The following is a 26,548-nucleotide window of genomic DNA, read 5'->3' as shown; positions in this document are numbered from 1 at the left end:
GTGTTACTATATTATAAAATTTAATACGCTCAGCAAAGTCCACTGTACAAGAATAAAATAATTTCACTGCCACAAAGAGAGAGAAGGGGGTTTGGAGATTGTGTGTGTGTGTGTTGATTTTCATTTTTTAAAGTAAAAACCTCAACCAGGTTAATAGAAAAAATCTTGATTCTGTCAAATAAAACAGCACTCTCTCTCAGCCAAAGAAAAATAAAGGAGACCCAGCAGGTCATTACAACTACAGCTGTATAAACTAAGGGTACAATCCACCGGGAACTACATTCTGAGAGTCGCGCAGGAACACAGATTTGCTTCAGTGCGCCTTGCACAAGATAAGATCCCAGTGGTACTGGACAAACAAAGGAAGTATTACTTCGCACAACGCATAACCAGCTTATGGCATTCAATGACACATGGCGTGGTGTTGGCCTCTAGGTTTAGGTAGCTCAAAAATGATTAGGTGCTTCCTGGATGTTAGGTCCATCAATGCTAGCGTAGGGACTTGGAGCAGAAAGACAGTGGGTTTAAATCATCTCTCAGCCATGAATCTCAGTTGATGACGATTTCTGTACCTAACCTACCTCTAAGGGTTGGTGTGATTAAAATTGGGATGGGGGAGGTAGACTTGTATATAATTCATGTTGAGCTATAAAAATGCAATATTTATTTATTTTATTGCATTTGTATCCCGCCCCATAGCCGAAGAACTCTGGGCGGTTCACATTAAGATAAAAAGACTTAAAAACAATATACAAAAATTAAAAACCACAAAAACATGCAAAATGCATTTAAAACCACTATAACAACTTTACAGATGAGCCAAAAAAACAGACCAATAAATGATGAGCCAATAAAACACATAAAAGTAGGTCCTCCATATTCTGAAGCTATTTTGGATTGTTAAGGTTGAATGAACACTCTGCACACTGTAGTCCAGTGGGGGACCTCCAGATGTGGTGCTTTACAACTCCCATCCAATGCTGGGTGGGTATGATGGGAGTTGTAGTCCAATACACCCGGAACATACCAAATTGAACAGTGCTGCTGTTTCCAGACAATTACCACTATTTTAGGTGAAGCATGCAAGAGCATTTAAAAAATGCCCACTGTAATGTAGTATTTTACAATTAAAACTGCAAAAAGCCTTTTTGTTATATAACCTCATGTACAACAGTTTAGGAACAGCAGTCACCTCCAAACCGGCAATTTCTACAGCCAATTCAGCTTCTGTTTTGAAACAGACAACCTGTAAAGTTCTCAACAACAGAAGAGGACCTCATGAAATGCTCAGGGACCCCAGTTGTAACCTCATAACGTCCAGTTCATTGATGTGCTAATGTGCTACAGATTCTTCATCCTCAAGCTGAGAAACTGGAGAGGCAGAAATTTATGAGTAGCCACCCTTTCCCAGTGGGTGGGAAAATAGGTGTGGATGGACGAGGCAAGAGAAATCTGATCAGTAGTCTACAGCACACTCTTTCCCCTGCAATTTAGGAAATAAAACAACTAAATACCTGCCCCTATCCACACTGTGAGAGGGGGGGGGGGGCAGGGAGGAAAGAAAGAAAATAATTGGTTCCCATTTTATCTTGCATGCATTTCCCCAAAGTCAAAGGCTTGTTGGAGAAGACAAAATATAATCGAGCTTCAAACAGTACATATAGAATTACTGACATAACAATGGCCAGGACAGCTGGCCAGAGGAATATACTGTAGTTGTCAAATATGCAATTTAGCAAACTTGGGTTTTGCAGTCTATTTGAAGTACTGTTTAAACTCTTTTTTTTCTTTTCTTTCTTTTTTTTAAAAAGGAAGGAAAGCTTTAAATCAGCATTAAGTCACTCCTAAATCGTTAAAGAGGGAAAGTGAGATTTTGAAAAAGTAAGACTGCTTAATACAGAGCCAGTTTGAACATATGTTTCCTGGGTTATTAACCCATTTTAACCCATCGTTTAGTGTTTCCACCTCCACCCTTCCTCTTCCATTTGTTGGCACACCAATCCAGGTTAGCTTAAACTCACCATCCTGGTCACCCCATTCTGAACATGCTGCATTTTGTCAATATCCTTCCTAAAATGTGGCACCCAGAACTGTGTGCAGTAGTCCAGATGTGCATTGTACAAGTCTGCCAGTTTCTAACAAAAGCTACCCAGATGGTAATTTCTCTTACCATTATTAGGAGAATTTTTCCCCAGAAAGTTCTCCTCATTTGGTTATGCTCTTCCTGGCTCTTGAATCTCAGTTATTTGTTTCAGTAAAATACCGGTATGTTTTTTTGACTTTTACTAAGCTGGAATGGTATGTCCCATCGTACTGCAGTTAATTATGTAAAAGACCTAAAATTCTGGTGTCTAAATGGATTTGAATAAAGGCTGATGCTTCCATTCTGTCACTACGTACTTTGCAGTCTATCTCTACAGTGGCACCTAGTGACATTGCACAATATTATAAGCACAACCCAGAGGATATGGGTAAGGAACAACCATACCAAAGGTAAATAATTCTCCCATGCCCATTTAAGCCATTGGTGTGCACAAATGACCAACAAAACTATGTGTGGGAATGTGTACTAGTAAAACTTCTCAAATTGTTATAAACTTAATTGCTTGGATAGAAACATTTGAATAATTTATATGTGCCCTAACCATACTGTATATTGCCACTCTGGTTTGAATCCAACCAAGCAGAAGAGAAATGACTGGCAGGATTAATCTTCCCTCCTTGTTGCAACCCCCTACACACCCCTAAATCTGCTCCAGAGTGTTGGAAGGCCCTCTGCGACAGATGGGAGACGGGGCAAGGGGAACCAGAGAGGATGAGGAAGTCCTGTTGCATGAGCAGAGATCCACTCACGCCATTTGGATCCAAGTTGCTACACCCAATATTAAGAGTTACAAAGTGGCTCCTACAATGTTTTGATTGGTTACGGGCCTCATAATTGGAACAGAACACGTTTAAGAGGAAGAGAGACAACAACTTTCTCAACAGAAATTTCACCCTGAAAGAAAGAGTCACAGAGATCAAGTGATTAGGCTAAAATAGCTGTTAACTTCATGCCATGGCAAAGCAACTGTTTTCAAAATGGATTTTAACTTCCATGAGCTATAATGAATTTCTAAGGGACTGCACTGAAATAGATGGCACATCCTACTCTTTGGAGTTATCGCCTACGATCTTGTACTGTTCCCAAATTGCAGGGTCTTCTAAACTTCAGCATCCCTAAGGAAGTCATTAGTTATATTATATTAGCTGCAATTGCAACATTATCAACCCAAATAAATGCCTTATTGATTTGGACCCATGTTAAGACACATAACGGCTTCAAAGAGAGGAACACAAATCTAACTCATACTAAGCACTATAAACTCAAGTCTGTGAGACAAGGCCCTACAAAGAAAATAAAAGTATCACAAATTCAGAGGTGTGCATTTTATGAAAGATACTGTTCAGGCCCTAAGATATTCTAACACCATCTTCAAAGCTCTTTCTCCTTTTTTTTTTTGTGAACTGCAAAAGCTTTTGTAGGTTCACATGTTCACTTGGATGGAAATCCTCAGACACGTAAGATAATATACAACAGGAGTGCTCTACACATCCGGGCGTATTCATTTCTGCCAAATTCATGCCATCTGCCTCCTCCTGTTTTTGAGGGGGAAGAAATGAAGCCCTATGGTTTGGGGCCATTTATTTATTAAATTTGTATAATACCCAGCCAGCAGATGCCTTTGGGGCAGTTTACAATCATAAAGACCACCTATATCACAGATTTTCTTGTATCTGTAGTTTTTCCTAATATCCCTCCACATCAAAACTATTTTTCATTGAGTCAGTTTACAAAACATTAAAACGAAAAGTAATAGATACTCAACATAAGAGGGAGGGGGATGAGAAGAGATGAGAAGCCATTCCACCAGTCTGGCTGAAAGTCCATTTACCTTTTTTCATCTTCCACCCCCATCCCTTTCCTTTTTCAGTCATGTCTTCTGAGGTTGTAAGCTCACGGGCAGAAACTGTGTCATTTGTACTGACTCATTTGTAAGCTGCTCCAGGAGCCTTCTAGGCTGAGGAGCAGGATAAAAATGCTTTAAATAAATAATACATCTTTAATAATATAATGCCCTGTCTGGCCCATCACTGAAAGACATTAGATTGATGGGTACAAGGAACAGGGCTTTTTCGGTAGTGGCCCCACATTTATGGTATTCATTCCCCCTAGAAATTTATATAGCTCCATCAATTATTAGGGTTCTTTTCAAATTTTATTATTATTATTTATTTTTTTATTATTTATTTATTTATATAGCACCATCAATGTACATGGTGCTGTACAGAGTAAAACAGTAAATAGCGAGACCCTGCCGCATAGGCTTACATTCTAATAAAACCATGATAAAACAATAAGGAGGGGAAGAGAAAGCAAACAGGCACTGGGTAGGGTAAACAGGCACAGGGTACGGTAAACAGGCACTGGGTAGGGTAAACAGGAACAGGGTAGGGTAAACAGGCACTGGGTAGGGTAAACAGGCACTGGGTAGGGTAAACAGGCACAGGGTAGGGTAAACAGGCACAGGTTAGGGTAAACAGGCACTGGGTAGGGTAAACAGGCACTGGGTAGGGTAAACAGGCACTGGGTAGGGTAAAACTAACAGTATAAAGTCTTTTAAGTCTTTTTGATTTCAATCTGCATTTATTAATTCCTGTCCCTAGGATTGGTTAATACTGTTCATTTTAAGAGCTCGGTGTATTTTTAATAAATGACGATTATGATATTTTAGTTAACGATTGTATAGCACCTTGAGAGATTTTTTTTGTCCTGTAGGCACTTTAGAAATCTTGAAAGAAAGAAAGAAAGAAATTAAGAAAGAAAGAAAGAAAGAAAGAAAGAAAGAACACAGAACAGCAGCAGTTAACACAATGCAGCGAAGAGCGCAATCCTATTGAGTGCACCCTTGCCGCCACAGAAAACGCACATTACACAAGAAGCTGCCTTATCAGACTATTTGTACATCTGGTCCAGGATAGCTTCCTCTGACCAGCAACAGCTCTCCAGGATCTAAGGAAGAGAAGGGCCATTTCTTTTACCTGCTAACTCTTACTTTTAGCTGGAATTGCCAGAAACTGAACCTTGGACCGTCTGTATCCAAAACATGTGCTAAACAATGGCCCTTCTCCTGGGCCTGTTCTCTGGTCACACCCACCTAATCTTAGCAAGATGGGGCACCCAGAGAAGAGCTTCTCCAGATAGCCTCTGGGAGCAGGCAGGTTCATACCAGAAGGTCATGCATAGTCATCCAGCATGCACGGAGTACCTTAAGCACATGAGTGTGTGGGTGAGCCTATAGTAATCAGATAAAAGACATTTGGATTTGTTGGTTCTTGAAATAAAGGAAGATGACATGGTTTTAGAGGAACCTTTTCTTTAAAAAAAAATCTAAAAAGAACTGACTTTGCCAATAATTATCATAGATGGAGAAAGCATTTTTGCAGAGAGCATTTGTCTGCAATTCAAAATCTATCAGCAGAGCAAAAATAGTTTGCTTTCAGTATCTCACAATAGGTCTATTCTCCTACGTAGAATAGACCTTTTGAAATGAATGGAAGTTAGTTTAGTCATGTCTAACTTAAGTCTCATTCATTTCAATTGATCTACTTTACTTAGGCATAACATTGGATACTACCTTTAGGGTGCAATCCTATGCATGTTTAGACAGGGGGAAAAACCCTCCTACAACTCCCAATGCTGAGAAATGTAGGACTTTTTCCCAGTCTAAACATGCATAGAATTGTGCCATTAAACTCTGAAAATGGCTACTACATCACAATGTTTTTGTCCGTTTTCCAATCTATTTGCAAGAGGTAAGAATTGTTTAGCCTTACCAAGACACTGACACATGCACGGAAAAGTGAGACAGCATGCTAAAACACGTATGCATTCTTCTCCTTAATACGTACAAAGTATTCCTGCAGCTGCTGTGCACCTCGACTTACATCTCCACAAGACAAGATGCTTCCCAGCACAATGAAGCCACCTATCACTCAATCAAGAATGAGTGAACCAGCAGCTACACGCCTGCCAGCATGAACAAGAACAATTTTACAGCTAACCAAAGAAATTGGCTAGTGTGAAACACATTTACAAATGGAGAAGGGTGCAACACCCACCCACGAATGAGCGTGCACGCACACACACACACACACACACACACACACAGGAGGTTCCATCACCCTTTTGTTAGCAAAATCTGTTTCCCCCCCCCCCGAATTCCCAAATGTATGCAAATTCACATTTGCACAAATTTACACTTGCAAAAATGCACATATCCCTCCCATATGCACATTTCCAAGCTTTAAGCTTATGGGGGAAATCAACACTTCTGAGTGTTTTTTTATTTAAATATTTTTCTCTAACTAAATTTGCATAAAATTCCAGAAACTACAAAGAAATGTTCTGTAAGTCCGCAGAATCCATGTGACCTGGGAAAAGCTGGTCTTCTGCAGAATCCACAGGTTGGATTAATAGAAATACGAACTCGTTTGATTCCGTTGCATGGAATCATAGCATAGTAGAGTTGGAACAGGCCTATAAGGCCATTGAGTCCAACCCCCTGCTCAATGCAGGAATCCACCCTAAAGCATACCTGACAGATGGAATTTCTCCGACACTGCTAACAAACACACAAATACTTACACTTCTGCCAAGCAGATTCTGTTGGTCAAAACCAAGAAGCACTTTCAAGGTTCAAAAGAGCTCTTCAGCTTCAAAACGTCTCTTTTGGGCCTTTTTACAGATCCACTTACTCCGGGATAACCACCCCTTTGATGCATTTCCAAGGCTCTCCTTTTACCCCTGCCTCCCATCCTGCACGTATGGTTAAGTTAGGAACTTAAGAAGTACAGTCTAAACAAAATCTGTAGCCTGTACCAGAAAAAGGAGGAAAGGAAGCAGTGGACCCCTTTCTAGTTATAAATGGCCCGTAGCCTCGTTAGCATTTCATAAGTGATCATAGAGGCACCCAGTGTGGATTATGGGGAGCAGTACTGAAGGTGCTCCTAGATGGAAGGAGCACTATCTAGCACTACCACTCCAAAGGTATTGTGAAGCTATTCCATCATTTTCATGCTTAACGGTAGAAAAAAGATGGAAGAAGCAACGGGAAAGCACAGAAAGGTTACATATCTGGAGGGCTCCATAAAATGGAGCAGAAAAATGGCGTGATAGAAGCCTGGTCTGGAAATGCACATCACAAGTTGATCAGAAGCTTTTGCTTCCATCTGAGATTAACCGGTGGCCACTCACAAAACAGGTGTTGTGATTTATTTATTGTACTTATTTATTACATTTCTATATCGTCCAGCAGTCAAAGCCCTCTCACCAGCTCACAAAAATTAAAACCCTAAAATGCAATATGATAAAACATAATATAAAATTTTGAAAAGGTTTAAAATCAAATAAAACCAGACTAAGAGCCAACAGCAGGGTCAAGATCTAAAAACACATTTAAAACGAAACTGAAGAACTAAAAATGGTGATAACTGCATTGGGTGATAAGTGTGTTGTGTTAATCAGTTGTGTTATCACAAACATATGTGTGTGTGTGTGTGTGTGTGTGTGTGTGTGTGTGTGTGTGTGTGTGAATGGCCATTGCTACTAAAGTAATTAGCACTGTCTGTGCTATCTGCATTTCATTTCTCTCAGATCTCGCAGTTTATAATCTGCCCCCAAAACTGAGTGTGCGTATGTAGGTTTATAACTCGGCATAACACTTCAGGCATCGGAATGAAGCAGACTTTCATCGGATGAAGCAGACTGCAGCCCATGAAAGCTTATGCCATAATGAATCTGTTAGTCACTAAGAAAGCAATCCTATTGCTCTTAGACAGCATGGAGCTGGGGGGTGGGGCAAGATAGGTTAGATCAGCTTCCTGGATCTGAGGTAGGAGACAGCATTCTGACCTTGGACTCAGGAGTCTGAGCTCCCCTCCCCTCCCCTCCCCTCCCCTTTGCAGCCTGCACAAAGAGAACCATGCTGGCTGACTCACAGGTCACTTTTGCAACCTCAGAGGAAGGAGAGGGGGCAGTTTTGTGGGCGGGGAGTGGAGGAGATTGGGGAGGCCGGCTTACCAAGAATCTTCCAGCCTCCCCAACCTCCTTCCCTCCTGCACTGCAAAGCCTCAGCTAGACAGGCAAAAAAAAGCCCGTCTAGCAAAAATGCACAGTGGGAGAAGTGCAGAGGCAAAGATCGCCTCCATGCTCCACCCACTCTGCATAGGATGCCTCCAGGTTTGGAGGGTGACAGGCATCCCAATAGGATTGCTCCCTAAGGCAGGGGCGGGGAACATGAGAGCAAGTGGAAGGCTTTGAAGAGCGCAGTATTGTAGACAGTTCATCAGCTGAGACCGAAGGAAATGCAGAGAAGTTTGCAGGAGGAGACTGCAACTCCCATCAGTCTGGGTCAGCATAGCCAACAGTGAGGGATGATGGAAGTTGCAGTCCAACACCATCTGGAGGGCCACATGTTCCCCATCCCTGCTTTAAGGTGCCACAAGTACCTTTCCCAGAGGTTCCTGAGATCACAGCAGCCCCCTGACAACTTCTGAGCATTTTATTTTAAATTGACAGAGCACAGCTCTTAACGTTTTTAGGCATCTGAATACTAAGCGCCCGGCTTCCTTTCCTTTCCCCACCTCCTGCCACCCCAGCCTGACCACCTATTTCCCAAAAAACACCTGCCTGAAAAATAATTGCATTGACTCGAGTGACTCAAAACAATTTGGATCTATCCCCAGCATTTTGAACACTTAAAGTCATTTCACTGAATCAACATGGAATTGTGGAAAGGGAACAAGGAGCGTGGGGAGAGTTTCGTGGGGAAACTGTCCGGAAGTTTTATTGCTTATAAAAAGATAAAACAACACTAAAGTGATTTTTTTTAATCATCTAATATAATTACTGTCAGAATTGCAACTGGAAAAGCAAAGTTGCTTTTTTTATTTTAATTTTATTAAAGAGAAGTGAACAAAGACTACCCAAGGCACCACAATAAAATTACATTAACTGTAAAATTACATTATTAATTCTTTAATCTCACTTGAGGCCTCAAGCTGTTGCTATGTCCAATTACCCAGCTAACCACCTGTCAGAATTGTAAAGCTAGTTTAACATTACCTCCAGGACAGTTGTGTGCTCTGTGATCGGTCAGGTCTGCCAGTGAATCGAAGTCCTGCTGACAGTTATCGCAGGTGTAAATTGACTCATCCTCCATGTCTTCATCTTCCTCATTTCGCTCTTCTTGGCTTGTAATGCTGTTCCTCTCTTCCAAAGCCCGGCTTTCTCTCGTATCATTCTCTAGTTCTCCTCCCAAGCCTCCTGCCAAAAAGAATACACTCTGCTGTAAGTTTGAATCGCACTAAGTTTAAAAAGGAAACAACTTGCACATGTTAAAGACACACTCGTTGTTACCCTTCTTGTTACACTGATTGAGGAGGGGATTGTTTGGCCTTTATGTTTTACAACTCCACAATTTATTTTATTAGCTATGTTAAAAAAATAATAATAATCCTATCCTGTTTTTCTTCCACTAGGGGAACTCGAAGTTGCTAGCTGCATAGAGATACAATTAATCAAGGAGACATCAAACAGAATGATAAAATATTATAATAGATTCGGCAGACAGAACAGATTATCGCTTCAGCTTCCCCTGAAGACCTTTTTAAAGAACCAGGTATTTTCGAGGCAGCAGAAGGTTATATGGGAAGGAAAGGAAACTTGTGACTCTGGGTCCCATCAACCCAACATAGCCAATGGTCGGGGATTATGGGAACTGTAGTGCAACATCATCAGGAGGACTACAGGTTCTTCACCCTGTTATATAGTGATGGAGTAATACTCCAACGTGGAAACTTGTCATTTATTTCAACTTTCCACAACAACAATAGTACCGAACATTCATATTATCTCTGATAATATGTAATACCTTGAAAAGCACCATGTACATTGATGGTGCTATATAGATAAATAATAATAATAATAATAATAATAATAATAATAATAACTGACAGAATTGAATTATTGCTTACTATTAAGGTTAATATGCCTTTCTTTATTTTTCTTGCCAAAAAAGGATTTTCATGCAATAATTAAATCTCAGAAGGAAGACTCAAAGTACCTTAAAAGGCAATTTTTAAACATCCAGGCCAATCTTAAAGAACAGGACAAAGAGAAGTCACATAGCTGAGTATCTACAGGTTGATTCAGCTGAAAAGGATTGATGCAAGAGCCACCTAAAAGCTTTTAGCATGGCGCTGTAGCCTCATGGCTCAGCAATAGTCTGAAACCACCGTTAATCTCATTACAACCTTGTCCATGCAGAAGAATTGAACGGATATCTTAGCAACACCAGAAAAGCAGTGCTGGGCATTGACAGAGACTACAGACAGCCACCTGCCCATAAAGTTAGAGGCATTCCAGCCAGAAGTCTCTCTTTGGCTCCTGCGTAGCCCAGCTCCTTCTGAAATTGCTAGCATGTGCCAAACCCCAAAATGAGGCTCTTGGTTTCTTCAATGGGCACATATTCCCTGGTGCCGACCTTCCCATGCCTATGACAACACTCATCTTCCAGCTTAGGGCAAACAAGGGTCAGGTTTGGTTCTTACAAATCTTGCAAACTTTCGCACATCACACTAAGCCATAGTTTAACATGGCATGCATGGGCAGGAATAGGCGCAGTGAACCTCTCCTTTTTTTCTTTTTCTCTACTACAGCTTCCTGAGTTGTCCAGACTCAGAACTGTGGTTAACTGAAGCTGGCTCGTTTAAAGTAGGCTTGTTTGAAACTAACCATAGTTAATGTTAACCACAGGCAACACAAGAAAGTGCTTAAGCAAAAGAAACAGGAAAAGTTTCTTGTTTGTTTGCAGAAAATAGCAAACTCCTCCTCCCGGCCAGATGGAAGGAGAGGGGATGGGGGAATGTGCAAATCCAAGGCTCGCTGCAACTTGTTCCTGTTCTTGCATGTCGCTCCTAAACTACGGTTTAGGTGGGAAACTTATGGCTCTCCAGTTGTTTTGGCTTACAACTTCCATAGCGAATGTTGAGGACTGATGGTGTAGGCCAACACATCTGGAGGGCCCAACCCCTGGTTTAGTATGACATACAAATGTGGCCACTGTGTGTAAAGTGGTTCTCCATAAAGTCAACAAAGATGCACCATTCAAGGATTATTACATAGAAACCCCAGAGAGGTCATGGGTATGCATGCACCAGCTCCACCCCTGACCTTTCCCATGTTGATGGGGTAGATCTGAAGAGAAGCTCTAAGTTGAATGGAGGTTACAGTGCTCTGCACAGGTGTCTGTCCCCCTCCACTTGAATATAGCTAGAGAGCCCTTAAAGTCGTGCAAATGATTAAGATAATTCTTTCCAAGTTATAAATGAGGATTTTAGCAAGTTGGCATTTTATAATCCCTTTTAAAAACAACCATCATAATGAATCAATTGCTCCTATATCTGAGACTGGAAAGACAATTAGCATTGACCAACGCCGTTAAATGGGAACACAGCCAAGAAATACAGCTTATTTCACAAGAACTACAAAACCCAATGCTGCAGCTAATGGTGGGGTTCATTTAATGTGAGCCACTGAAACTCCAAATTTCACAAATTCACCGCAATGAGCAAGCTAGCAGAAATCCACTAATAGGAAGAAAAAGAAAAAGAAACCACTGTGCGGTTTTCTGGGGAGTAATCACAGCATGCAATATTGTGGATAGAGATGGAAATATTTAAAATCTATGCATAAGCTTTTAGTGCATCATAAGATCTCTCAATGTTTAAATCACTATCACATTTTCAGATTCAGCAATTGTCACAGTATACCCACACATTAGCTCCAGAAACCTCCTATTAATAGCTCTAGCTATTTAGCTTGGTGCTGGTCACAAGGTTTGGAAAGAAAATCTATTTTTTAGTTAACCATCTACATCTGAACAGGTGTTGGTTCAAGCAAAGTGTCATTTTCAGAATCTTGTGTTCTTTTACAACCTGCTCTTTTCATTTCAGTAAAAAATAAGACTGATAGGGAAGAAAGCAAGACACAGACCTAGATGGCTCTGTACTACCTGTCTATATTTATAATCATAAGCCACGTTTAAGACCACGCTTTCCTCCAACGACTGCATTCCAATTATCACTTTCCATTTTGTCATATTTACTAGGTGCACCTTCAGAGCATTCTGCATTCCAGACGCAAATCACGAACATTAACGCCAATTCAATCTCTTTAAAGACTGCATGTCCTGTAGAGCTGATAGTTAATAAATCAGGATGCCAAGTCACCGGTTTTATAAGGCTGAAACCTATAAAAAGAGTTGAAGTATATAAATTTAATTTAAAGAACTGCCATCCAAATCAGCATTCACCGCTAATGGAAAACGTACGGACAACCAAGCCAAATGTTGTCAAAGTCTTGAATTTAAAAGTTTAGGCAAAACTCGGCCAAAAGACCCGTTTTTATTATTCATTTCTAAAGCAGCTTTAGCGCTCAGGGTATTTTGCAATTCTTATTTAAGCACCCCTCTGAGATAGCTCATTGATATTTTTCATTTTAAAGTTAGGCTGCAAGCCTACTTAAAATGTACACAACCACCAAATGGAGACTTCTGCGAATGTTCCTATATGTTGATGGTGGAGGCAGGGACAGATTGTTCCACCACCAGATGCACCTCAACCATGATTCGTACCATTTGTAGAACTTTGTATTCATGTCAAAAGCAAAGCAGAACCCCAAAGCCTGAAGTCTGTCCATCTTATTATTATTATTATAATTTATTTATATAGCACCATCAATGCACATGGTGCTGTACAGAGTAAAACAGTAAATAGCAAGGCCCTGCTAGAGTGCTGGATTTACTATAAGTGTCATGTCTAACCCTACTGCCTCTGTTTTGGGAGAAGGTGTTTCAGGTAATCAATCAGAATCCGATTCGGACCTAGAGGAGGTGGTGCCAGACACCAGCCAGCCTGTACCAGTGGAGAAGGAAGCTCTCACGGGCGATTCACCAGCTGGGAGTCAACCTTCTTGAGAGCTTATCTCCTCAAGGCCAAATCCTATACACTCAGTGGGAAGTGAGCTTTCTTCTGGAGGAGAGTGCCCCGACAAAGTAGCTAATGCTAGGGTCTGCAGGAAGCTAAAACGCACAGAGCAGAAGGAAGGCGTGAGAAAGTCAGTCTGACTAGGATTGCATCAGAACCTGCCTCCATACCAGGCTCTCTGAAGTTATGGGTGTTTGGGAAGGGGCTTCCTGTTCTCCTTGGTCAGACAATTGTCTTGCTTAGTTTGCATAGTTTTGCCTAGGGGGAAGTTTCCAATAGATTAGACTCTCTTCAGGTAGAAGAGATGTTTGCTGCTTAATAAAAGCTTTATGGATTACCTAGCAGGCCTCATCATTTGTCTCCCATCAAAAGCAGGAGCTTTCTGAGAAACACAACAATAAGGGAGACCCAGAATCAAACTCTGACTCAGACATAAGCTCACCTTGACCAGTGTCTATGGGCAGTATCCAATGCTGGCAATCTGCCATCTCTAAATCTTTTGCACTACTAGGAACAAGCATTAGTTCAGCCGGAAACTAGTACTGGCTAGCATAATCCAGGAAATTAACTGAAACTACCACTTCTGGAATAGGACAAGTCAGCAGAGTTCCCATTCCAGAAGCAGTAGTTTCAGTTAGTTTCCAGTTATGGTAGCCAACACTAGCTTCCTATTACAGTAGTGAATGTTCCTGCTAGCACAGCAGCAGCATTGGATACTGCCCAAAGATCACAAAACATGTGCAATCTTTCGAGATCTCCAGATCTCTTCATCAGGCAAAATATTATAAAACGTGGAGGGGGGAATGGAATGGGGGAAGGCTGACTGGATGCTAAAGTCAGAATGTCTGCATGGTCGGAGTTATAAGATGATATGGAGGAGGACAGTTTGCAGACATCCAGATTAGATTCTGCCAGATGATGTCATGGTTTCAGGTTTCAGTGCCCCTAGGACCACTGGAAAGAAGAAAGTAGCAGACAACTGTAGAGCATCCATTTTTTGACAATGACCCTGTTCAGACAAAACGTTAAGCCACTGTGGTTAAGCATTTCGAGCTAAACATTATGGCTTGGTGTGTCGTGAGAACCATTCCTAACCATGCCGGCTACATAACAATGGTTTAAAACACTAATGATTTGGTGCAAAAGGGTTAGTGGCCTAACCATGACTTAACATGTTTTATGAACAAGGCCCAATAAAAACTCAGTGTCCCAATAAAATGCAGTTATTTCACCTGAGAGAGCCCAATTTTAATATCTGCACACCCTCTTCTGCTATTATCATCTTAAGGCTCTGACCATCCTGACTACAACAGGAGGTATTTTTTTGCTCTCCTATTCCTTCCCCATCAGCCAACCTGCTTTTAGTAATGTCTCCTCATCTGGAGATCATGAAAGCTTGCACATTTTTTATGATCTCTGAGTTGGCCTAATAAAGGTATTACGTTATATAGACTTTGAATTCTTTCTTATGGCCAACATGGCTCACTTTGTTTTTCCTAATGTATAGGGCTATTGTAAGGATAATAAGTGGGACATATATACCAACCTGAGCTCCTTGGAAAAAGTCCAGGATAAAATGGAGAGAGAGAGAGAGAGAGAGAGTTTCAAAGGCACACCTAATGATCCTTTCTTAGGGATACCATAACCTATTATCTTATTCCAGTGAAAGCACAACCATTTTTAGAAAAGGGAGAAAGATGATCAAGGAGAAAAAAAATGGGAGAGGCCAGAGTAAAAATAAAACCTTTATTAGGCAAACCTAAAGCAACCGCTACAGTCCTCTGGTCTAAACAATAAGCCTGCCCATTGTTATCAATAGCAAACTGTGCTTGTTCTCACCTTTAGAAGCTTAATGCAAAATTAAATTACTAGTGCTTTTTTTTACTGTCTTTTAATGTTTGATACTGCCAACAATTATTGTTTGTTCATGTTGTTATTATATTTTAGTAATGTTTGTGGACTGCCTTGGAAAATGTCAAATTGAAGGTTATTTAATTTTTGTGAACCGCCCAGAGAGCTCCGGCAATTGGGCGGTATAGAAATGTAATAAATAAATAAATAAATAAATAAATAAATTATTATATAAATCTTGCTTAAGATGATGGTGGTGGTGATGATGATATAAATGCAAAGAACACAAGTGTATGAAATTTGCAAAATTTCTAACTGAAGTGTGTCCTGTTGTTTTGAAAAATAATAATATAAATGCAAAGAACACAAGTGTAAGAAATAGGCATAAACATTCACTGCACATGAGAGCATGCACAGGTAGTGCATTTGTCTCTGTCCTGTATGGAAATTATGCCCGCCTTGTACAAAATGGCTCTTAGCATTCCATGCATAAAATCCCTTTCCTTCTCCCTATCTCTCTACAATAAGAAGGGTAAAAAAGCACACCCAACTGTAATACACAAACATATTTTTTTAAAAAAAAAAAATGGTCCAGCACGTAGTTAATGGTGTTGGCTTCCTAAGACTTACAACTTAATAAAATTGATCTCACTGCAGTACTGTAATGAAGAACAGTAGGATAAGGCTACCCTTGAACCATGGAAAATTGTATATTGTTACCTCCTTGTGACCTCCTAGCGCTATGGCCATTCTAACCTCTCCAAGCTGTCATTTGTATGATTTTGACAGCAGATGAAACAGGAGAGCAAACATAGTGGAGGAAAGGAAGGCAGGGATGAAGTCGTCTTTATCGAGGAAGTCTGTTCAACAATATTAACACAAACCAATATAGCTGGGAGCACCCAGAGCTTTACATATACTATAAGTAGAGCACAGAAAATACAAACAGGATTACTGTATAGACCTCTTTTAGATTCACCTACTGTACTAAAATCCATGGGAAGCTGCTGCACACCAAGTCAGATCGTTGGGTCTGTATAGATCAGTATTGTATACACTGACTATTAGTGCCTCCCCAGAGTTTCAGGCTTATCTAGACGTTTTATTTATTTGCAGCATTTTTACCCTTCTTTTCAGCCCCGCCCGCCCCCCACCAAAAAGCGTTCCCAGGGTAGCTTACAAAAATGTATAATAAGAGCCTTCCCTGAGGCTTAGAATCTAAAAGACATGGCACAAGAGGAAAAGGGATTTGAAGGGAGGAGGGGAAGAAGTTGCAAAACTCAGGCATTAGTTTCAATGTACTTATAGGTGTTCTTTCTGGCAGGGAAGAGAAAACAAGCTCCCTGCGGTTGTCCCTTCCCTGCCCGACATATGGGGCCAGGCTGGTCTCAGAGATGTTTATCCTGGGATTGAATGGCAGGGATTGAATCTGGGACTCACTACATGAAAAAGATGTGCTCAATCACTGAGCTATAGCACTTCCCAACAGTTTAAATTAGTAGTAGTAGTAGTAGTAGTAGTAGTAGTAGCAGCAGCAGCAGCAGCAGTATATATTTATATCCAAACCATTCATCACCAAGAGAGAACTAGAACCCCAAACTCCCGAGTCCTAGTCCAACCACTACCATAATGGTGTACACTCTTTTAATATACAAAGTCAGCACTAAGGGCAGGTCTAGACCTAGGGATTGGAGGGAGAGGATCTCGCGATATGGTAATCATGAGGTCCTCCCCTTTAGTCAACATGCAGAGCGCGACATCCCTGGAGGAAGAGGACATCGTGCCCGCCATTTTGTTTTTTGTTTTTTATTGAAAATTAGCGCACGAACACTCCATCAAACAGTTTTTTTTTTTTTTAAAGATAATAATAATCTCACTCACCCCACCCCAGATGGGCACGAAGCTCATTTACTCACAAGGAACCGGGACAAACCGGGACAGCTACCCACACATCCCAGGACCGCAGGAAAAACCGGGGGGAAAGTATAGGGCAATATCCTGGAGAAATGCAGGGATCTTCCCTTCCTGCTCCCGGGATCCCCTGTGCATCATGTGGACCCACAGGGATGATCCCAGGACAATCCCTGGGATATCGCCCCATCTAGACATACCCTAAGTCTACCCAAGATTACTATATCACATGATTAGCATGCCACAAAGATCTAATAGGATAGCAAATGGTTAGTATTGGTAATGTAAGATGGGAGTTCGTTTTGTTTATATAATATGCATCCTTTACCAAAACCTATTTTGGCCATATTGAGGCACCCCGGTAGTGAGTGAAAATATCTGGGCAGGTCTCTCATTTATGCAATGGTAATATCTATGTAATTCTGCAGTTATTCCATTTTCCACCCCTCCTTAATGGATTTTCTGCCGGGGGGGGGGGGTAGGGAATGGTGGGAGATGAAATGGGAAACACAGGAGGGCTAGAAGTGGAAGAAAACAATGATGTTTAGACTCCCCCTAAAATCCATGAATGAGGCAAGGCGATGATGCAATAAAAGCTTTATCTGGAAGCAAACAGCCATGTTAAAACTATACAATTATCGAAACTTTGCATAGAGCAAAAGAATAGAACAATCAGGCAAACATTTCTAACTTTCAGGGGCCATAAGCAATTTTGGCAGACGGTAAAGTTACTGGGAGACAAATGATATTGGGCACTATGTATAATGCAAAGCTGGTTACTGATTTTGTTACGATTTAAATTAATTTCTTCATGACTGGTTGTATTATATATATTTGTTCTCTTTAGTTTATATCTTAATTTATCCTTGATTTACTGTTTTGCTCTAATAATTATATTTATGAACGAATATGTAGAAAGGTCTATGGACTAAATAAACACCTTTCGGTTGGTACGTTTCCAGGAATCAGGAACAAGTAATTAAAATTTAGAATGAAATGTAGATAACTGGAGGAAACCACTAGAAGTATCTACATGGCTCCTGGAATCTTTATGAAATATCTTCAGGGAAGCTCCCAACTGTGAGCGGTGATGCCCTTTCTTTTGCATATTCTATACTGCATCTCTTACCAAACGCCAACCAGAAGAAGCCCTGTTTCTTGCTCCTCTCTCCAGTAAACTCTGGTCCCCTGTCTGGTTGCAATGGACAGAAGACAAGAACATGAAGTGTTGAGATGCCTGGGTGACTAAGTGCTTGGAATTTTTCCAGGCCCTAAATTGGAAACATGCATATTTCAAAAAGGGAATGTGTCATGCACCAGACCCCGTAGCTCTAAAACCCTTTATGAAAAGGACACCCTTAACCCCGTCATTCACACACACTCACTCAAAACAGCAGGAGCTATGATATTAGTTTGCTTTCGCAGGAGATACGAATGCGAAGCGCATTTTGACATCACATGTTTCCTGCGTTCCAAGGCTGAGCAATGGCAATGCAAACTCCCTCAACGATCACCCCGGCGGCAGCAGAGGGAGAGGCGAGAAGCTGATAAAGCCACTCCATCGGCTCTGCTGAAAGAGTAGCTCCTTGACTCCACCTCTCCCTGAACTGTTTCCATTCTAGCTGGTCACTGCAAGAATTACTATGCAACTTCAAGAATTAGTGCCAGAGGTGGTTTTCCTCATCTCCTTATGCTTTTGTGTTGTGTCTCTGAAATTGTAAGCCTGTGTGCAAGGAACCATTGTGTTTTGAATGATTGTGTCACATACCCTGCTTATGGGTTTCCCATGGGCAGCTGGTTGTCCACTGTGTAAACAGAATTCTGGACTAGATGGACCCCTGGTCTGATCCAGCAGTACATTTATTATTATTATTATTATTATTATTATTATTTATTTATTTATTTATATAGCACCATCAATGTACATGGTGCTGTACAGAGTAAAACAGTAAATAGCAAGACCCTGCCGCATAGGCTTACATTCTAATAAAATCATAATAAAACAATGAGGGGAAGAGAATGCAAACAGGCACAGGGTAGGGTAAACAGGCACTGGGTAGGGTAAAACTAACAGTATAAAGTCAGAACAAAATCAAGTTTTAAAAGCTTTAGGAAAAAGAAAAGTTCTTATGTAAGTCCTTCTGGCAGCCCTTTCTGCCCTAAGTGTAGGGTAAAAATGCTTTGAAATAAATAAAGACTTACCGTATTTCTTTGATTGTAAGGCCATAGCTAGACCTAAGGTTTATCCCTGGATCGTCCAGGGGTCAAACCTGTTCATCTAGGTGACACACAGGGGATCCAGTGCTCAGGCAGGGGCGAACCCTGGATGATCCCAGGATAAACCTTAGGTCTAGCAGTGGCCTAAGACGCCATTGATTGTAAGACGCACACTAATTTCAGTACCACCAACAGAAAAACAACAACCCTAAGACACACCCGCGATTCTAAGACGCACCCCATTTTTAGAGATGTTTATATGGGGGGGGGGAGTGTGTCTTAGAATCGAAGAAATAAGGTAGGCCTTAGGCTCAGGTGCACACTCATTTTAAACCACGTTCTGCCTATATAATCTCTGATTCTCAGCTGGAACATAACAAAAACCTTTCCCAGTGACTAAACCTTTCCTCTCAGTGCCAAGATCCGTAGCCAATCTATCCTTTGGTTTGTCTGAGTGAGGCTAACTCACAGGTCTGTACAGACAACCATTTGGAAAGTGATATCTTCCCATTGCATGCATGCAACTATTTGGCTATCCAATATTGGTTATCTAATATTTGGCTATCTAATATTGCCCTGCCAAGAACAAAGCGAAGCAAGGGAACATTATGAACTTGCCCACTCTCTTATGTTGTCAGCTGAGGCCCTGCTGAGCTTTCACCCACCTTCAGAGGCTGAGCAGAAGGGGAGATTGGCTGTTGCATCTGGGCTCTGGAACACACTCCCCCAAGGGGTCTATCTGGCCTACAACATTGAATTTAGACATTTTAGGGGTAGAGGTTTAGTGCTTTATTCACTCTGCATTTCTCTTTTGTTAAGTTTTTATGCTTTATTTTCTCCTCTGGTGTACGTTATTGCTGTTACTGTGGGGTTTTATTACTGGGTTTTGCTGCATTTTATTGTTTTCATATTTACTTTTTTAAAATAATGATCATCTCAGGATGGTACTTCTAAAACAAAAAAGCGAGGAATAACAACATCATCATCATCAACAACAACAACAACAACAACTCCTCTCCAAGCCACATGGCAGGATAATGGAACAACAACCATCTGCTTACATGCACAGCACAACTTCATAAAATGCACAGCACAACTTCATAAAATTCCCACCTGAGATAAAAATGTCTGTCTCTTTTCATTACCATGACTATAAAAGATGGCAGTATGGCAAGAGAATCACTGAATGACCTCGCACATCTTTCCAACACGTTGTCCATGTTTGGATGTCCCACCAAACAGTAATTTACCGTGATCGGAATGACCCAGAGTAAGCGCTGGACTCACCTCCTCCGAAGCATCACCATGAGGAGACCAGAAGCGCTTACTTACATTTTCCCTTAACCACAATTTAGCATGCCATCTTAGTCGAAAAAACTGATTAATCTTAACTTCAAAAAACATGTTCTGAAGGTTGGCTTCAAATAAAACATAACTGCAATTAACCACAGTTTGTTGGGTTTGGATGATAAGATAAGCTGCAGTTCCAAATTCCTCCTTGTGGCTGCACTGAAGGACAATCGAGGACAGCCTACTCCAGTTTTCTTGGATGAGTTTCAGTTGGTACAGCTCAAGGGAAACAGCCTTGGTTGCCCTTTATGATGACCTATGTCAGGAGAGAGACAGGGGGAATGTGACCCTGTTGATACTCCTAGATCTCTTGGCTTCTGATACCATCGACTATGGCATCCTTCTGGAGTGACTATCTGAGCTGGCAGTGCAGGATACTGCATTACAGCGGTTACGCTCCTACTTGGATGGCCAGTTCCAAGAGATGGTGCCTGAAGAATATTTCTCAGCCCCATGGATTCTCAGGCATGGGTTTCATCAGAGGTCAGTTTTGTTCCCATGCAATTCAACATCTACATCTCTTTAATTTGTTTCAAATTTTGTATATTGAAATTTTATGCTGTATTTTATTAACTTTTATCTGTGGTTTGTAATTCTGTGAATTATTGTGAACTGCCCAGACAGCGTTGGTTATTGGGCAGTATAGAAATGAAATAAATAAATTAATAAATAAAATAAATATATGCCCATTCCTGTAATGATAAGCCATGATTTAACATGATAACTGAACCAGGGTCATACACTGGATATTTTATTTCTCAGATCTCTTAACTTTTCACCATATGAAAAAAAACTTTGATTGGGTCTTGTATGCCCATACACATTCATGTCCCTCCAGAGATACATACATTCCTCCTTCCTCAACTTTCCTGTTTTCCAATCAAGTTATGATACTACTTCATTTAACAAGTAAGTAGAAATCCTCATTAAATGCCACTAATTTTTCCACATCTATCAAACCGTGAGTCATTTTATTTTCCATTACAGCCGAAATCTCCTACAGGAGCGCTCATATTAAGTTTCTTTATTTTCACCACTAGCAACATGTCATTTTTAATCAGCCGTTTTCCTTCCCTTACTGCTTAAGAATTAGGAAGAAGTTCTTTTGTATCTTTATTGCTATCTTTCTTTTTAAAGGTTCATTATTGAAAGGTTACTAAAAACTTGAAATCATACAGAGTCATATAACATAAATGAAGTAAACTCCTTCCTAACCGTTACCAAACTTTAGCATTAGCTTTTAGGCCTTTTAAAGGTTTATTTGCCATAGAAAGAAAAGAAAAAAAAGGAACTTGTTTGCAATTACTGCTTGTGCTCTCCCTAAACACTTATGTTACTAAAGTGCGAAATGTCTTCTAAACACAAAGACAGATCTGGGAAGTAATTACAAAAATGCATTCAGGGGCAATAATTCTATATTAACTGTCAGCAGTATACATCTTCTGAAAAGGCACTTGTTACGAAGGAATTATGTGTGTGGCAGATGAAGGCACCAAAGGCAAAAGAAAATTGCAAAGATGCATTAAACCTCAGACTCCAGCTCCCTCATCAAGGGTCAATTTATGTTTAAATCATTACCTTGTAGTCAAGCCCAGCATCTGCCCAAAAGTATGTTAAGAGCTGTTAACATGCAGACAAACTCAACAACAAAAAATGATTTATTAAAACTGGTGTCTTTCAGAGATCCGGTTACTATTAACTTCCAAGAATCAGATCCTGTGATATGAATTTATGACACACGTTGGTTCCAGGGAATAATGCCATTATTGAACTTGCCATGAAAGTCAAATGACTTCTGAAACATTTATCCCAAAACGGCTTGGTTCCCGTACACTGGGTCATTTCACACAATACCTTTTTTTAGATGTCTCCCTAAGATCCTTTAAGTACACACCTACATGTGAGAAGGGCAAGGACCGATCAAGGAGCCATGGTTGGTTGCAGCTTCCTGTTCAGCATATGCGTGTTGACAAACTTGGTTTAGCCTCTGTTATAGGAATATGGGTGGAGGAGGCAAGGAAACAAGATCACACCTGTCTGAACTCCTAGCATTCATTATAAGGTCTGAAAGAGCTGATGCACATACAACAGTAGGCACTGAGAGTTCCATCTCTGCATATAACCTTTCTGACCTATAATAAACATGGCGAGATTGTCTACATGATCTCTATATAGGATTGGCAACTCCCTATTTTCCAACCAGACCACATAGGAACTGAAGTTCTATGTCCAGTGTTGAAAAAAACTGCTGTCCCAAGCAGTCAAAATCTCCAAATGGCCAGGCATAGCACCAGTGTTCCCTTCTTCTTCACTTAGCTCTTCTCGGATGTCACTCAACTACACACACAAAGAACAGAGCACATACTTATGCTGCTGCTCAGTTTTACTCAGGGGGTCTGGCAGGGGAGAGAGGAATGTCGGCTATGCCAGTGGTTTCCTCTCCTCCATCTCCTGCTGGTGTTGCTTGGCTCACCCAGAGCTGAGGTTCATGGTGCTCTGCTTGCAAGGCTAGGTCTGTGTTTAGGAAACGAGCAAGGGAACTATCCCAGAAAGAGCCCTGGATGCATCAAGCAGCAGCAGAAGACAACACAAGTTTGATCGTGGTTTATTTTACCTAACTGTGATTGGAACTTTAAAAGGGGGTTAGATAAATTCCTGGAGGAGAAGGCTATCAATGGCTACTAGTCCTGATAGCTATGTGCTACGTCCAGTATCAGAGGCAGTATCCCTATGTACACCAGTTGCTGGGGAGCATAGGAGGGAGGATGCTGTTTCACTCATGTCCTGCTTGTGGGTTCCTGGTCAACAGCTGGTTGACCACTGTGTGAACAGAATGCTGGATTAGATGGACCTTGATCTGACCCAGCACAGTTCTTATGTTCTCATGTTCTTAACTAAGTACTGCAGTCTCTTCTCAAGAGAAGGTGAAAGCACAAGTATTCACTCTCCTACTACTACTAACAGAGGAGGAGAAAAGGTGAGGGATAGTATATGAAGCTTATCAGTTTGTGCACAATCATCCAAACTGGGGTTTAGATGCTTGTCTAAACCAGGCCAATGTATTACTTTTATTACCTCAAAGCAAGTCAAGTGTTAATGGCCAAGAAACTGAGAAAGGCTAAAATACCAAAAAGGGAAGTGGTTTAAGCAATTAACTGAAGTCTCACCAGAATTTTCATTAGTAATGTTTTTATTTGCCTGCTTCTCATATTTCTTCCAAAGATCCTTAATTGGGCTCCGGTATCTGCTGCAAAGTTCCTGGAGTTCTCTCATCCTCAGAGGGCATCCAGGAAAGGTGGGGACCAGGACTGCTCATAATACCATTTTTCCAGACAGAGCTAATAATGACTGTCTCCCACTAATGAAAATGGGGTGGGTGGGAGAGAGATACTGCTGCTGCTGCTGTAATTAAGCTTGAGAAGAGCTCAATTGGTGGGGGAAGAGAATTAAATTTATTTACATGCTGTTCTGCTGCTGATGAAGCACTAGCTATTTGGGAGGCCTTCTAATTAACCCTAATTTAGTTCATGTACTTTTTTGGTACCCTCGTTTCCAATGTACTCCAAGCGAGGAAAATGGAAAATAATAATAACGATGATGATGGTGATTATGACAATGATTATAATAACCATTTAAAAAATGAAGAATAAGGGACTTTAAGGCCCATCATTGGGTCTTATGTTGTTAAATTTGCATTTTGGAATTTTTTATGCTGACAATTAAGAAAACCCACACTCAAGAGCTTGATTTTACAAAGAAACATGATATACAGTAATGTCTTGGGAGAGAGGAGATTACACAGAGAGAAGTATTTTCTTTCACCTTCTTGCAGACATTTTCCTGTTTACACTCCCCTTCTCTCCCCCTTCCTCATTTTTTTTCCAGGGACGTGATGCCAGGAAGAACTGTTTCCCTATGGACCACATCTTCAGAGAACTGCACAAGGAAGGCAACGGAAGTCAGGAAATCCCGTGGTGAACACGAAAAGAGTAATTCAAGAAGGGGACCGTAGCATTCTTACATCTCGTGATGTTCTATTTTCCCCCTCTTCTACCTCAGTCTCTAAGTTAAGAGATTTTTTTATAACATGACAGCTATATTAGTATTATTATTACTATTATTGAACTACAAATGCATGTTCTAAAGGAACTGGGTTTTTCTTTTCAATACAGTATTTCAGCACATTCTATATATGGATTCCAGTTATCCACAAGATCATTCATCATAACTTCATAACCAACCTCTCATTTGTACCACTCAAATATGTTTCTTCCCCCATTTTTCTGCAAGAGCTAAGACTTTTGTTGACTGCTCTGAAAATGCTTCTTTCCCCCACCATTCAATTGTCTTGCCTATTCTGTAAAATGCTGCTATCCCTTCAAATGTCTGTATATCAAATGTCACACAACTGTATCATAAATTTTCAAACTAGACGGCACCACACTCCCTGCTTTTGTCATTCTTTTTCCTCCATATGAGAATGACAAACAATTCCCTACAAATGCTGCACATAAATCTGACAGTAGTAGATAGTCTGATTGCCTTTGCCGCTTTTTCTTTTTTAGTCCTTGCGTTTGTTCATTTATTGTCGCTTTGCAGTCAAATTACATTAGAGAGGAGTATCAGTAAACTGAAGTAGCTTGTTCTCATCAGTCATAAATTGTGATACTTAAGACGCCCTAAAATGAAGACCACAACACACTGAAAAAGCACATCGTTCAGTAACATTCATCTTTGATGCTGTTGTAACTTGGCATTTCTTTGCTTTTCTGCTGAATCTTATTTCTGAAAGAACTACACTTACAAACTAGAAATTTAAAGCACTATCCCATGCATTTCTCTTCCAATCTAAGTCCTATTCAGTTTCAATGGGACTTACTCCCAGGTAAGAGTGTATAGGACTGCAGCCTTATACAGGTTTCCCCTACCAATGACTTCTCTAATTCCATTGCAACAGACATATCATCAAAACAAAGGGATTTTTTCCTCATTTTTATTTGGCTTATGTGCCCTTGGAGGCATCTTAGGAAAGATCATCTTTTAATTAACATTTTTGAACTTTAGTCCAGTACACATCCCTTTAATTCCACGGAGAAGGTTTTTTCAGCCCACTTCTGCCCCATAACAGCAAGACTTTATAGATTAACAATTTAGATTGAGGGCCCAAATATAGCTAGACTCTGCACCCCCACCACCCTGAAAAAGAGAGAACAATTTAAGATGGAAGGATCACAATTCTGTTGAGAAGGCATACAATTTCACTGTATTATAATTAAGACTGAATGTATTCATCTATTCAACCAGCAGATCAATCAACTAAAACCTTCCTTCTAACAACGAAGTGTAGCCTTGGTCAATTACAGTGAAAATTATGCTAGTCTTCCTTCAATGTTTCAAGAAGGCACCTACACTGAAGGTGCAGAAATATGAATCCAAAACACTTGTTCAAATGTAGTCTGAACGCATGGCCCTATTGAGCGCAGACTGCTCAAGATCTCTTTAAAACTGAATGCACGTAAAATCATTAATTTCCAAATAGTCCAAGATTGCTTGGGCAAATGCAGCAATTCATTGTAGTATTACATCATATGGAGTTAATTTAGACTATTCATCTTCAATTAAGGAATACAAAACTGCAAAGCATGCTTGTATGAAATCCAGTTCTTTTACAAACGTATTTCCCCCCCGTTCAAAACAAAAATCTTAGTTTCAGTTCATGGCTTTCCTAATATCCTTTCTTACCTAGGTATAAATTAACTAGAGCTTAATCTCCAAATTCCCCTCACCCTAACAGAATAACTTTTGCGGTCAACGCTCAGGACCAAATAGGACATTCAAACAAAGTATGGTGTTGGTAATCCAAAAGACTCACTCTGCCAATGCAATGTGTATGCTGGAGACTTTTCAATCTCTTCAACTGCTGAGATCTACAGGTTCCAGATGACCTCTAGGGCTCATAAATCCACTTGCAGGCAGGACTGATAAACCTCCACTTAGCAAATTGCACTATGACCCTGTTCAGATGTAAAAGGAACTCTTGGTCTATGCCAGGGATGGAAAACTGTTCTTCCCTCTATCAGTCCCCACCCCACCCCCAGGTGAATGGATTGCTTTCCGGCTCACCATGCCC

The 26,548-nt window shown here is 40.6% G+C and overlaps 1 protein-coding gene across 2 annotated transcripts in view; it reads right to left on the bottom strand.

Moving 5' to 3' along the window:
* Positions 1–26,548, bottom strand: part of ZNF423 (zinc finger protein 423) — a 333,930-nt gene that overhangs the window by 230,518 nt on the left and 76,864 nt on the right. For both annotated transcript variants that reach the window (XM_063141103.1, XM_063141104.1), the window contains exon 3: positions 9,167–9,367. In XM_063141103.1, coding sequence (XP_062997173.1) covers positions 9,167–9,367 — 201 coding nt within the window. The remainder of the gene's footprint in view (positions 1–9,166; positions 9,368–26,548) is intronic.

The sequence above is a fragment of the Elgaria multicarinata genome, chromosome 14 (genome assembly GCF_023053635.1).
Source record: "Elgaria multicarinata webbii isolate HBS135686 ecotype San Diego chromosome 14, rElgMul1.1.pri, whole genome shotgun sequence".
In the NCBI taxonomy this organism is placed as follows: domain Eukaryota; kingdom Metazoa; phylum Chordata; class Lepidosauria; order Squamata; family Anguidae; genus Elgaria; species Elgaria multicarinata.
The sequence above is the reverse complement of the archived record's forward strand: the minus strand, read 5'-3'. Positions and strand labels throughout refer to the sequence as shown.